Source organism: Nuphar pumila, chromosome 2 (assembly GCF_984573655.1).
Source record: "Nuphar pumila chromosome 2, dmNupPumi1.hap1.1, whole genome shotgun sequence".
Classification (NCBI taxonomy): Eukaryota; Viridiplantae; Streptophyta; class Magnoliopsida; order Nymphaeales; family Nymphaeaceae; genus Nuphar; species Nuphar pumila.
In genome coordinates this window covers 139,425,412-139,439,284 of record NC_143250.1, presented here as the reverse complement: position 1 = coordinate 139,439,284, position 13,873 = coordinate 139,425,412, and the positions used below count along the sequence as shown (strand labels likewise).

The following is a 13,873-nucleotide window of genomic DNA, read 5'->3' as shown; positions in this document are numbered from 1 at the left end:
TTGTAGAAAGCTATGTACTATACTACGTAATAATTATTATATTATAATATGACAATAATATGGCGAACTTCAATATTGATAGTAATAGTTGTAGTATACATAATAAGAAAATTGAATTGGTGATCAATTCAATAGATAAAACATAAGAATAAATATAAAAGAAACTGGAGCTACTGATAGAATGTTAATCGTACACAAGAATGACCCATTAGTTACGGGAAGAAAACTATCCTTGTCATTTCATAACATGGTCTCAATCGATCTACTCATCTCTCAAAAAAAGTTAAAACTACTGTAAGTGTACTTTCTATGTGACCAACAAGAAATAAATAAAAAAACCCAAGTTTTAAAAAGCATAAGAATGGCATCCCTCTCCCACCTTTGATTTTCTGCTGAAAATAAAGGAGAACCTCACAGTCAGCGAATGACAGGGCTTGTTGATCAGGTGCCTATAATGTGAAATGGATGACAACCGGCAAAGAGGTGAGGAACCAGAAATATACATGTGTGTGTGTGTGTTATTTAGTTATTTATTTATTTAAACTGCATTAGAACAAGGGAGTCACCACCATTAAAAGTTGAGCAGGTAACAGCTCTTACCAGAAATTGAAGATGGCACCTTTTTACTTGAATCATCCTTGACCCATGCTCTCATGACAAACAAGCTTTCAATGAAAGGCATAAAAAAATATATTTCATAAACCCTTCATAAAGTAGTACCTATTCAAAAAGAACTAAGGGCTTCACAATTTACTAAGGCTTCGTTTGTTTCACCCATTTTACACATGAAAATGGTGGTTTACGTATGAAACCCCCAATTTTCCCCTAATTTTCGTATGCAGGTGAAACAAACATGCCAACTTCATTTTCCTGTGGGGCCCACAGTCAACAAGGGTTATTTTCACGTTAACCATGCAATTTACATATAAATCCATTCATACTACCACCCCACCCCACCCCACTAATGGATTTTTTCACACATGGGATGGCCTTCCCATCATAGGATGCCTTTCCCATGGGGGTCTTTGTAACACCCCAAAATTTTAACTCAAATTTAAGAGGATTTTTTTTTAACAGCAGAAACAAGAAATAATATAGGGTTAAGTATTTCGAGACATTACGGTGGAGAGAAAACCCAACACATTTATTTCATTCCATTTATCAATGAAAATCATCAGAGTTAAAATCATAAGAGGAACTCAAACTATCCCTGAAACAATAAATCCAAAAATCTCGATCCGATGCCTCATCCCGCAGCCGCTCATAAACCCTATTCTTTACCTAAAAAATAGTAAATTGATTGGAATTAGACTACCACGTCTAAGTAGGAAAACTGTAACTCTTAATGCAGGTACATCATGAGTCTAGTATGTGATGTGGGTGTCAAGTGTAAATCTTTAGTATATACAATAGCACGTAAAGCAACAACAGTAATCAACAGTCATATACATGAGCAGGTAGAACATGGTATGCAACATTAATAAGCAAGTGAGGTAAGTTATGCAACAGCAATAACATGCATAACTTTCCTGTAATAGTTCAATCATCTCATATTTACCCATTTCAAGATTTCAGTTCATTTCAAATTCAAAATATAGAGCATGCTGAAAGAATATGCAAATGTCCCTTTAATAACTCCACTCACTGTGATACCTAACTGTTCTAAATAGTGTTTATATTATCTTATCCCGCGGGTACACACGGGCCAAGGCAATCATCACAGAAGAGAACATTCGGGGATATATTATTCAAGGGTATTTTATTAACCCGAACATTCTAACTGAGACTGAAAATCCTAAGGGAGCGGCCAGTGACCGAGAGAACCTCTCAAAGGCCCAAACCCAAAACAAGATGCATCCCTAACTTCTGCAGAAGAACAAAGAGCTACCACCTAGGACATATTGGTAGTCCGGGTCCCCCCAACTCCGAGGACTGGGGACCATCGAGTCACTTTAGCTCGAAACAGATAAACACATGTCCCCGGAGTTTTGTACCACCTACCCTCTCCAAGGTAAGCCCGAATCTGAGTGGGTTAATCTTTTCATTTAATTATGTTCCCGAAGTATGGGGCATTTCCCCAACTTCCTTCTACTATCATAGCAGTAGAATTCTCAACCTTAGTCATTTTACCAAGGTGTAAAAACCAGTCTCAATCCTTTGTCATATTGATTGCATAACCCACCCAAAGTGCTCTGGTGCCTTTAAACCAATCAAGCACGAATGGCCCGGTGCCTTTAAACCAGTCGGGCAACCATATTATATTTTCTTTTCCATGTGGATTCACATCATAACTTCGATGGTCTATGCATGACCCTCAATACACACGTTTGACATTCATATGTCCATAACAAACCGACCCATAGGTTCGGTTATCAAATCATCATTCATCATCATTATTATTATTTATTTATTCTTTAATAGAAAATTGCCACAACGCCTCCATGTATAAAAAGGGTGGCATGCATTAAAAGCTCTGCCAACAAGCAAAGACACTATTGGTGTCCCTTATTGAGCATGCAGGGTAATCTTAGAGATTTGGTAATACAACTATATACATTTTTCCAAACACCTTCTTATTTGAACATTCCACAAGATATACAGCTTAGTTGGCATTTGATACTTTCAGCAAATATGTAGTGTTAGGCAATAGTATTTCAGAAAAATATACAGTTTAACATGCATATGAATATTGGAGAATAAACATCTTCATGGCCATTTGAACCTTCTAGATGATATACACTTAATGACATTTTGCCTATTTTAAGGAATATGCAATTGAAAATGCTCAATTATGCAGCTTAGTATATAAAATTGAATATCATTTTACCATGCAGCTAAATAAGCATTTGAGCATTAGCTTAATATACAGCTTCATGTAACAGTGAATAACAACCTAATATGCAATTAAGTTTGCATTGAATATCAACTTGATATGCAGTTTTGTACGAAATTGAACATACACTTACTATGCAGTTACATAGGCATTGAGCATCTAACTAATATGCAGCTTCATATGGACCCGAGCATCCACCTATAAGCATCTAAATAGGAATTTGCGTATCAACTGAATATGCATGTAAATGTTAACTTAAATTTCAACTTAACATGAATCCAACTAGATTCTCATGTATACTTGCTTCCAAGATTTCTCTCACAACAGATTACCAGGTATGTATATTCAGAAATAGCAAATGTTTCAATCTGTTTCCAAACAATTTTAACGATCCCATAAAATGAGCATGTTGATTCTTAATCCTATCACATGATGTTGTGAACCTATAGATTTCATTTAACAAAGATAACTGATATCACATACAGGGCTAGTCAAACTAAATTTTTTTCAGAATCCTATGATGAAACAACAAAATAGATTAACATTGATCCTCCTTTGAGATCCAATAATAGTATCGCTAGTATGACTATTTTACAGGAATCAACAATTGAGAGAAGTCTACATTTTCAGAGCCACACTTAGCACACCATAATTACAAATAGGTTTTTATCACTCTTATTAACATAGCACGCAAGCCAATAACTCAAGTACCCACGTCGGGTAACTCATTCATATATTGCCCTCTTAGGCAAAGCACATATCCATACATCACTATATACTCCATCGTATGTGTGAAACCAATTTAAAAACCCCATTCCTCAACACAACTATCATACCACATTCCAGCTGTTCAAATAATACATTTTCTGACAGAAACAAAAAAAACAGTTTAAGCATATGTAGATCTGTCCCGACACCAGAGAAGCCTGGCGAATGCAATTCACTGTTTAAACATATTACAAAGTCTGATCTGTTGTTTCAACCTTGAAATCACGCGAACCAGATTCTAGTTTTCTTGAAAGCCATGTGGTATAATCACAGAACCACTATCTGAATGTATAGTTATTTAAATGCATAAGAGCCTAAGTCAATTCCAAAATCCGATACAGAGTTTTAACATCATATGTATTTATAAAGACCTATAAGTGTTTAGTTTATAATCCTCAAATCAATTTAACCAACCTATGAGGCATTTCAAACTCAAGTCATAATCTATACTTTTGTCAAGGATATGCAGATCAGAAACTATCAATAAAGTCAGTTCGCGAGGCTGGTCGAATTGTACACCAATCTATTGACCTGAATTGAGCATAAGGATGCCATATTTTACAAGTGAAACAATCATGATCGGTTAGCAGAAATTAATTTAACATGCTTATATTCTCAAAATGAACAGACGCAAGAATCGGTTAACAGAATTTACTATAAGTAAGCTATACGTTCAGAATGAAACCGACACATTCGGCTAACCAAGAATTAACCTAGGGATGAAATGTGTTACCGAATAAAACTAACATGATCGACCAACCGAACTCACATCGACAGGGTATGTGTTATGTGATAAGACTAACATGATCAATCAATGGGGATTTCATCAGCATGATAAAGCATACAAAGATTTCAACGTTTCCTACACCCAAATACTGGAATGAACACCCCTAAATTATGTCCTCTAACCCCAAGAATCGAACCCCCAAATCTGAGGTTATCAAATACAAGAAATCGGAAACCCCACGGCTGGGGCGATCCAGTGCTTCAGCCGAAACCCCAAATCGATCGGATTTGGGATTTTCCAGGTTAGGGTTATGCAAGAACCCACAAATCGATGGGATCGGATATTGCCGAGTTAGGGTTTGGCAAGAACCCACCCAAATTCGAGACTTAGGCTTTTCCGGCAGCCAAGAATCTCGTCTGACACTCGGTGCATGCCAACCACAGGGTTTCTCCTTTACCAACCCAATCACGCCCAGACTAATTCAATTCCCAGCAAGAAGAGATACAGGAATCCTACCTGTTTCGGCGATCATAGGTTGTTGTCGCAGAAGGAGGGCCGCCGGCTCCGGTGAGGGTGGCTGCTGCAGCGAGACATCGAGAGTTGAGGAAGTATGCGAGGGAAGGGGAATCGGCAGCGGCACTGCTGGCTGCGGGAGAGGAAGAGCGCAGGGGGAGATGCAGAGGGTGTCGGCTGCCCCTGCTGGCGCGTGCAAACACGAGAGGGAGATGGGAGGAAGAGGAAGGCATGAGAGGAAGAGAGGTGTGGGAGGGGAGTAAATAGGGCAGGTGGCCCCGAAACGGAAGGAGGTAGTTACCTCCTCCTCCCCGGCGGCTGCACACACCCCTTCCCCTTTCACGCCATCGCCCTGCGTTAGGGTTCACTCAGAACCCTACGCAACATATCGGGAAGCCCAGTATCGGGTAAAAAAAATTAAACACTTACCTTGCGTACACGGGGTGCGGCTCGGGTCTGGATCCAAGACCCGGGATCCAACCGAGTGTTGGATCCGCGTTCCTTTTGCGATGTGGATCTGTAAGTTGGATCCATATGGATCCAACCGTAAATTTATTAAAATTATTTATATATATTGTTTATCTATTTATTTCTAATATATGTATATGATATTATATATATGGACCCGAATTGATATAGGTCCCGGATCCGAATCATGGATTCCAACAATCTATTATAGATCCAACATTAAAATTTTAATTAGATCCATACAACATTAGAATCTCCGAGGTCCAGGATCCAAATGTTGTAATGTGGATCCACCCCTCACATATGCTATTACAGACCCCTCTAAAATGTTATAGATCTGATATAAAAATTTTTCTTATTAAGAATCTGAATTAAACTTCGTTGATCCGCTTCATTCATCCTGGATCCGATATCAAATTTGATCCCGATAATGAGGATCCATTACCAAAAATCCAATCCATTTGACCGAAATCCATTATTAAATATTCATTTTAAGGTTCGTGGTCTGACATCTAAGATCCGAATGGAATATCGGAGTTCTAAACAGGATATTTGGGATCCAATATTGAAGATCCAAATAGGTTATCCAAGATCCAATTACGAATAAATAATTAAAACAATAAAATATTCTTGTATCGCCTTAATGACTTAAAAATCTAAGTTTATTTATCTGATAAAAATCGCGGGTATTACAGTCTTTCCTTAATTGGTGGGCATGAAACAAATGAAGCTTAAGTGAAAAAATAATGCAAGGGATGTGAAACTAGAATAAACAATGATACATTGCTCCATAATTAAAATTAAAAAAAAACACATTTATTGGAACTCTTAGTGAGAGATGAAATTCAAGGGTTTTGTCGAGAGAAATAACTCTGAAGAAATATATTCCCCCAAGATGAGCACAACAGATAATCCTAATTGTTCTTCATGACATAATGCCCAAACATAGCTGAGCCAATCACCAGGCTACAACTTGGCACAAAACAATGACTTACATGCTCAAACTTGAGGTAGGCCACAAAATTACGTTTTCAATCAGATTGCTTGAGCGAAGCAGTGGTCAACCGGTATGATGTGTTGAACAACGTTTAAGCAATGTAAGCTTTTTCTAAACAATCAAACAAGCAATCTAAACCAACCAATACAAAAAAAGGATGGCAGCTTTATGCACACACACACACACACATACAAACTATGTCACAGGGACTGGCAAAACGGGTGTCGCACCTGCGTCGACGCGATGCGAGTGCACGTGTGGGTGCGGCACCCGGTGCGGTCAACCCGACCCTGGGTGCGGTCAACACACCCAGGGTCATTTGCATCTTTTTTTAACTTAAAAGAAAATCGCCCGATAAATGTGTTGTCGAGGGGAGGATTAGGGCAAATTTTTGCCCTAATCCTCCCTTCCTCTCCTCCTGAAGCCTCCGCCGGACCCCGACGTCGACCGCTCCACCGGACCTCTCCTCCTCATGTACGCTCTCTCCTCTCTGACTCCCTCTGCTCTCCTCTCCGACTCCCTATGCTCTCCTCCTCTCCTCTTCGACCCCTCCCCTGCACAAAGAGGGCGCAGGGAGGGGGCTCGGCCCCTCCCCTGCCAACAGAGAGTGCAGGGAAGGGACTCGACCCCTCCCCTGCACAAAGAACGCGTAGGGAGGGGGCTCGACCCCTCCCCTGCACAAAGAGGGTGCAGGGAGGGGGCTCGGCCCCTCCCCTGCCAACAAAGAGTGCAGGGAGGGGGCTAGGCCCCTCCCCTGCACAAACAAGGAGGATAGGGAGGGGGCTCGACCCCTCCCCTGCCAACAGGGAGCGCAGGGAGGGGGCTCGGCCCCTCCCCTTGCCGCTATGTGGGCTTTCGGATGTTCGGTATCTGTTGGCTCATGTGGAGAGTCGAAACAGCTCTCCTTCCTGCACTAATATTTTCAATGTCGAAATCGACGGATGACGCTTCGCAGTTGCACAGCCTTCAGGCCAGTGCTGTGATGTTTACGAGAGATGCTACCTGTTTGATCCTGCCAGTAGTCATATGCTTGTCTCAAAGATTAAGTCATGCATGTGTAAGTATGAACTAATTCAGACTGTAAAACTGTGAATGACTCATTAAATCAGTTATAGTTTGTTTGATGGTACCTGCTACTCGGATAACCGTAGTAAAGCTAGAGCTAATAGTCTTGTAGAATAGAATTGCAGATTGTTAATTTGATTTATTGCATGCATGATGAATTGATTTGATAATATTTTGATAATTGTTTTTTATTTCATTAGTGTTAATGTTGTTAACTGATAAAACTTAAAATATATATTTTATTTTATTTTGCTGCACCCCCGCACCCAAGGTTTTTGAAAGTGCCGCACCCCCGCACCCATGTGACATAGCATACATACATATATATAGTGTTTAACTAACATTAAACTTTAAAACCTTTCGTTTAAAATTATTGAGTGTTTGAAACTTAAATTCCAACACAACCTTAAAAGTGTGGCATTTGTTGAAGTTTACACTATTACTTTTTAAGGTTACGTCTCATCCTCTCTCAAGGAAAAGCAAAATTCAAAAGAGATCTCAAAAAAAGTAAAGGCAGCAGTTGGGTAATTTTACTTTGTATAGGTAAAAAGTGATTTTTGACCCTAGAAAGTTGCAACAAATTTTAAATAGTGCCACCATGTTGATAATTTGATGCTAGTTAACCACAACTAAAATTAATACAAAGAGTATAAAGTGTGTCACTATGCATGTTTGTACATGTGATACAAACCCATGTCACATGGACAAAAACATGAACGCAGACTCAAATATATACATGAAATACGGATACACAATTTTTTTGAAAATTCAGACGGACTTTTCATTTTTTAATTGACAAAAATGTTTTTAGACATTTTAAAATATACAAAATTGTATTTATTAATGAAAAATATTATTACAGTAACCAAAATAATATTGAACGTGTCATGACATGTCACATTGCATTTCCATGTGTTGTGTTGTGTTGCCTAGACACGAAGCCCCCATATAGTGTGCCCATGTGACATAGATACTATCATTAGCTCATGTATACCAATTTAAAGAGAAAAAAGTTAAATTTGTCTTTTTGCTACTTATTTATATTATCTTCTAGAAATCTAGATGGCTTCTTGGGGTTGACTGTCATGTTATATATCAAGAACCTAAGATACATACATACATATAACAAGAAAAAATGCACACTTAGGCTGCATGTTATAAATTGCACTAGATGTGACGTTATGAACTGTCAATCATGAACTAAAGTGTTAAGGATGTCAAAGGTATATGGTTAGCTAACATAACAGTAAACACTTTCGAGTCAAGCATAAGCTACACATTGAATGAAGCATAAAAGTAGATAAAATGGTTCGAGTCCGGTTCAAAAGCCAATTGACCCGTAACCAAGAGTACCTAGCACCAATACGGGTGCTGACACCCTGGTAGAAGTACTCGTTACATAAACAAAGACTCTTTTTGCCAAATAAACTTAAAACTAACAAAATTAGTGGCACCTACCACTGTATGACACCAACTCCTTGCTTTTCTTCCCCAACGCACACCAAGTACTCATTCACCTTTTCACAGAATTCTCTGCCAAGCATGTTGTCCAACGCAATGTCTATGTCATAGCAATCTTTGCTCAGAAGCTGAAAAGCAATGAGAAAATCAGAGATAGCAGGTTTAAAACTTGAACATTTGCACTTCTGTACACCAAGAACCATTAGAATATTTTGAACCATCAAGACTCTTATATAGTTATACCCATTTTCCTTCCAAGCAGTGTTCCAGTGAGAACGGTTGACATGGTACAAGTAGAAACTTGGAAAAGAGGAAGACCAATTAAGACCTGGAAGGAGGCAGTTAGAGGTGACACGAGGATTGCAAAGTGACCGAAGTTGTCGCTCTAGATAGACAGGAATAGAGAAATAGTACTCACAAAGCCACCCCATATAGTTGGATAAGGCTCGGTGATGATGATGCACCCAGAGAAGTAAGTTACCACCACTAACTACCCAAGAAATCTATACCCCAGAGAAACAGAACCCATTTGGGTTTCAGATTTTTGGATTGGGTATGCGAAAAGAGCTCGTAATTGCCGCTGTTTGCTAATTGTTTCATCCGACATTGTTGTTTTTTCGCATTTCTTCTCAGTATTTGTCTGTTTTTTATGTTGGTTCTCATATTGTTTTCATACAGACATCTTGCAAGGTGATTACTCATCACCTTATGCTTGTGCTTAATCCTTTCCATCTATTAATGAATCGCTTTCCATTCTTTCAGCGAAAAAAAAAAAAAGAGAAGCACAACCCATCAGTCATCAAACCCAACTATCAAACACATGGTTCGCTTCCGCTCAAAGCTTCTCTCCGAGGGAATCGCTTCAGACCAAAAGGGCGCCATGTCCTGTCCTGTCCTGTCAGCGGACAGCCTTGGACAAAGACACCCAATTACACTTTTTTGGTTTTTTTTAAAGGTGTACAGGGGTGTCCTGTCCTCCCCTGTTCCAAGGGGGAGGGCAGAACTCCCCCGAACACTAAAATGCGTTTCAAAAGGACGCGGGGGAAACCCAAAAGGGGCGCAAAGGAAGGAGAAGGTACCTTATCGCGGACCCAGCCGCCGGCTACTCTGAGCTCGGTCTTGAGGTCGAAGTGGCGGAGGACTTGGAGGAGGCGGCCGAAGATCTTCCGCTCCTTGTCGGTGAGCTCGATTCGGTCCCTCACCTGGACGCCGGCGGATAAGGCCATCTCCGCCGTCCTCCGATTGCTCCGGCCGGCGACGATGAAGCGGGAGACGAGGCGGCGGGTCGGCGGAGCGAATTGGCGGGCGAATAGCGATACCGCCTGCATCGTCCCGTCGCCGACTTATAGCGGAATCTTGGCATTCAGAAGGGCGCCTAATGCTCTCGTTTGAGTTGTTGACGTCGGCTTTCGGCTCGGTTCGGCGCGGCTCGACTCGGTCAGTTTATTTTTGTAGAGAAAAATTTCCAAACATACGCTCAATTTTTTACCTATTTATAAAAGCACACTAACCTTTCAAAATTTACAAACCATCATCAACATCCGCCATCCCACCCTTATCAAATGTTCATCATCGTTATCATCATCCCCCATCGATCTCTTTCTATTCTCTGTCAACAGAGAATAGAAAGAGATCCATAGGAGATGATGATAATAATGATGAACATTTGATCTTGGGTTTAAACATTTCGAAATGATTGATCATTGCAGAAAATGGGCAAGTGTGAGATCTCTGTCTTCTGCCTCCATCTTTCTGGTTTCAAAACCCTAGTTTCACCCTACCCCTTTCATCCTTGATTTGCTTCCACGAACCACCTGGATGTGATCCTTCAATCATCAGAAGATTGAGGGCACAAATTCAGCTCCGGTGAGAAGGTGTTGAGAGAGAGAGAGAGAGACTTCGTTTGACCCCAAGTTTGGTAGATGATGGTTAAAAGGGAAGATAAGAAGCGCAATGAACCATGGTAAAGCCAACCGAGTTAAGAGAGGCATGCTTTTGAGAATTACTCTTAACTCAGGGATGTATTGGTAAATATTCAATGGTAACGTTTGCTTTTGTAAATAGCTCAAAAGTCAGGCGTTTTTATAAATTATTCTTATTTTTTAATATTTTTTTTATAAAGAGAGCTGGGGTTTGGATGACTCCTGCCAGTTATACAACCATCTATCACCGGGATTCGAACTTGCAACGTCCTAACACAAGGTGGAGTGCACTGACTGCTCCTGCCAGACAAGCAGAACCCCCGTTGGTCTTTTTCAAAACAGTGTTGAACCGATGCGACTAATTTGGGCTGATTCGGACGATTTTAGAGGGGAATCAAATCCGATAATTTGTAAATCAGTAAAGGGACTATTCGATCTGAATCGTCCGATTGAGACCGACTTTAACAACGTTGAATATGACTGTCCAAATGTGAATAGGTAAGTTTGGTTTGCTAGGCCACGTGTGATCACAAATTAAATTCAATTTGAAGTCATAGCAATCAGAATCACATGTGGTCTGATTTTTATTTTAAATGATAAAGCAACTCTCATTTATAGGATGCACACTAGCTGAGCTCGAGCTTGGCATGTTCAAGATCGGTTTGCGCACGTAAAATGGTGTTGAGGCTCGCCTCGAGCCTGAACCACTGGTGCTCATGCTCGGCTTGTATCGAGCTTGAGACGAGCTTGGTTTGGTTCGGGCCGAGCTTTGTCCATTCATGCATTGGTGATTCGTTAACAGGTGTACAGGCTCAACTCCAGTTCAGCCTGAGTCTGAACTGAATTGAGCTTTAACCGGGTCAAGTCTGGGTGACTCAGTATTTGGTACTTCTCAGTACAACGGACTGAGTTGGCCCGGGCTCTATCCGTGGCTGACTCAGAAAGAGAGAAGAAGAAAAAAGAGAGAAAAGGCAATGGAGAGAGAGAGAGAAGTGGTGGTGGCAATCATGGGTGAAAGGGGTGGTAGTGGTGATCCTTGATGGCACTGACGGAAGGAGTGATGGTGGGTGATGGCAATCCTCGATGGAAGGGGAGGTCTGACCGATGGTTGGTGGCCGATCAAGGCTTCGGAAGGAGGGATGCTGACAAAGAAATCCCCTCATAATTTGAGAGAGAGAGCTCAAAGAGACGGGAGATAGAGAGAGAGAGGGGCAGGGAGGGGGTCGAGGCGAGGTGGGGTCAGAGCTCGAGGCTGGGTGGGAGGTCTGAGGTGGAGCGAGGGCTCGAGGCTAGGCAGGAGGCAAATTTGTATTATTATTATTATTATTATTATTATTATTATTATTATTATTATTATTATATAATAAAAAAAAATATTATATATACATATACATATACACAACAACAACAACTACGCCTTCATCCCAAAACAATTGGGGTCGGCGATATAAACCAACAAAGAAAATCATTATGGGTCTTCCACATGAATCCTTCTTCTCCAAACATTTCTATCCAATGCCATGTCCTCGGTGAGGTTCAAAGCATTCATATCCTTTCCTATCATCTTCATCCAAGTCTTCCTAGGCCTACCCCGACCTATTTTAACTAATATATTTTTTCATTTCTCCATCCTTCTAACTCCGAATATGCCCAAACCACCGTAAACGATTCTCTCTCATCTTATTTTCAATGGGCGCAACACCAACCTTCTTACATATCTCCTCATTCTGAATCTTATCTTTTATTGTATTTCCACACATCCATCTAAGCATACGCATCTCAACTACACTTATTTTTTGAATATGATGTCTCTTGGCAGCCCAACATTTCGTACCATATATTAAAGTAGGCCTAATAGTCGTCCTATAAAACTTTTCATTCAACCGCAATGGCATTCTACGATCGCACAGCACTCCAGTTGCACTTTTCCATTTCATTCACCCAACCTTTATCCTATGATTTACATCTCCATCAATCTCTCCATACTTTTGAATGATAGATCCCAAATATTTGAAACAATCATCCACTGATATTTCTTCCTCACCAAGCTTCACTACACTCCCATCACTACTTCGTTGCACTCATGTGTATAACTGTTTAGTTATACATTGTCGGTCTCAAACCCGGATAAAGGAGGAGGGTTGCAGTAGGCCAGTGACAGCCAACATAAAAACTTAGTCATACCCTATGAATATGAACCAATATATATATATATATATATATATATATATATATATATATATATATATTATATTGTATAATGCGAGCCTACCAATCGAGCTCGACTCATTTGCTCAGTTGAGCCTCAGAGCTCCGTTCAAACTCGACTCATTTATGGAATGAGCCGAGCACGAGCATAGCCTGAGCTAGCTCGGATAGTTGTGCATCCCTACTCATTTATAAAGGCAAATGAGATCCTATTTCTCACCACTCATTTTTTTGTTTAGTTTAGCCAATGCCAACGAGATTCATTTTCTCATTTGCATGAGTACAAATCTCATGAAACTCAACAAAATATGCCTTAGAGATTGGCCAAAAGACACAACATCATCATTAACACCATTGTTTTTACAAAGCTTTTTTTGTTTGTTTCAATCCCTGCAGGTGCAATTTTCAAGGTTTGCTTAGTAGGAAACAATAATTGGATAATGGGATTTACAATAATTATGCATGTTTTTCTAATGGCATGAAAATCAACTGCAGATTTGTGTTGAATACGTGATCTAATGTGCAACCCTTATCATTTAGACCATGTTGAATGCATATGTGAAGTTTGTTCGAGGCAACACAACTGAGTCTTTTAATTACAGATTGCAATTAACGCCAAAATTAAATCAATGTATAATTTAGGTCCTGTTTGGAAACTGCCTTTCAAAAACAGCCGAAGAGGATCCAAACATAGCCCCCTTGCTGATTAGTTGGGGAGGTGGGGAAGGGAATTTGTTTTTTTTTTGTCAATGGGGTTTCAAGAATAAGTGGAAGGAATTTTCTTTTTTAATTATCATGATTTTATTTGATACATGTTAGAATAATTCTTATATAGTTTTTTTCTTAGTGTTTAATCATGAAATATTTTTCTCTGCTATTAGTTGTTGTTTTGATGAAATTAGGCAATTTCT

At 40.0% G+C, this 13,873-nt stretch overlaps 1 protein-coding gene across 1 annotated transcript in view; it reads right to left on the bottom strand.

Annotated features, from left to right (window-relative positions):
• Window positions 1-10,160, bottom strand: part of LOC149847323 (tRNA nucleotidyltransferase cca2-like) — a 126,488-nt gene extending 116,328 nt beyond the window's left edge. Inside the window, exons 1-2 of the mRNA XM_089993982.1 lie at window positions 9,912-10,160; window positions 8,830-8,960 (exon numbers count right to left, since the gene is read on the bottom strand). Coding sequence (XP_089850108.1) covers window positions 8,830-8,960; window positions 9,912-10,160 — 380 coding nt within the window. The remainder of the gene's footprint in view (window positions 1-8,829; window positions 8,961-9,911) is intronic.
• Window positions 10,161-13,873: the final 3,713 nt, after the last annotated feature.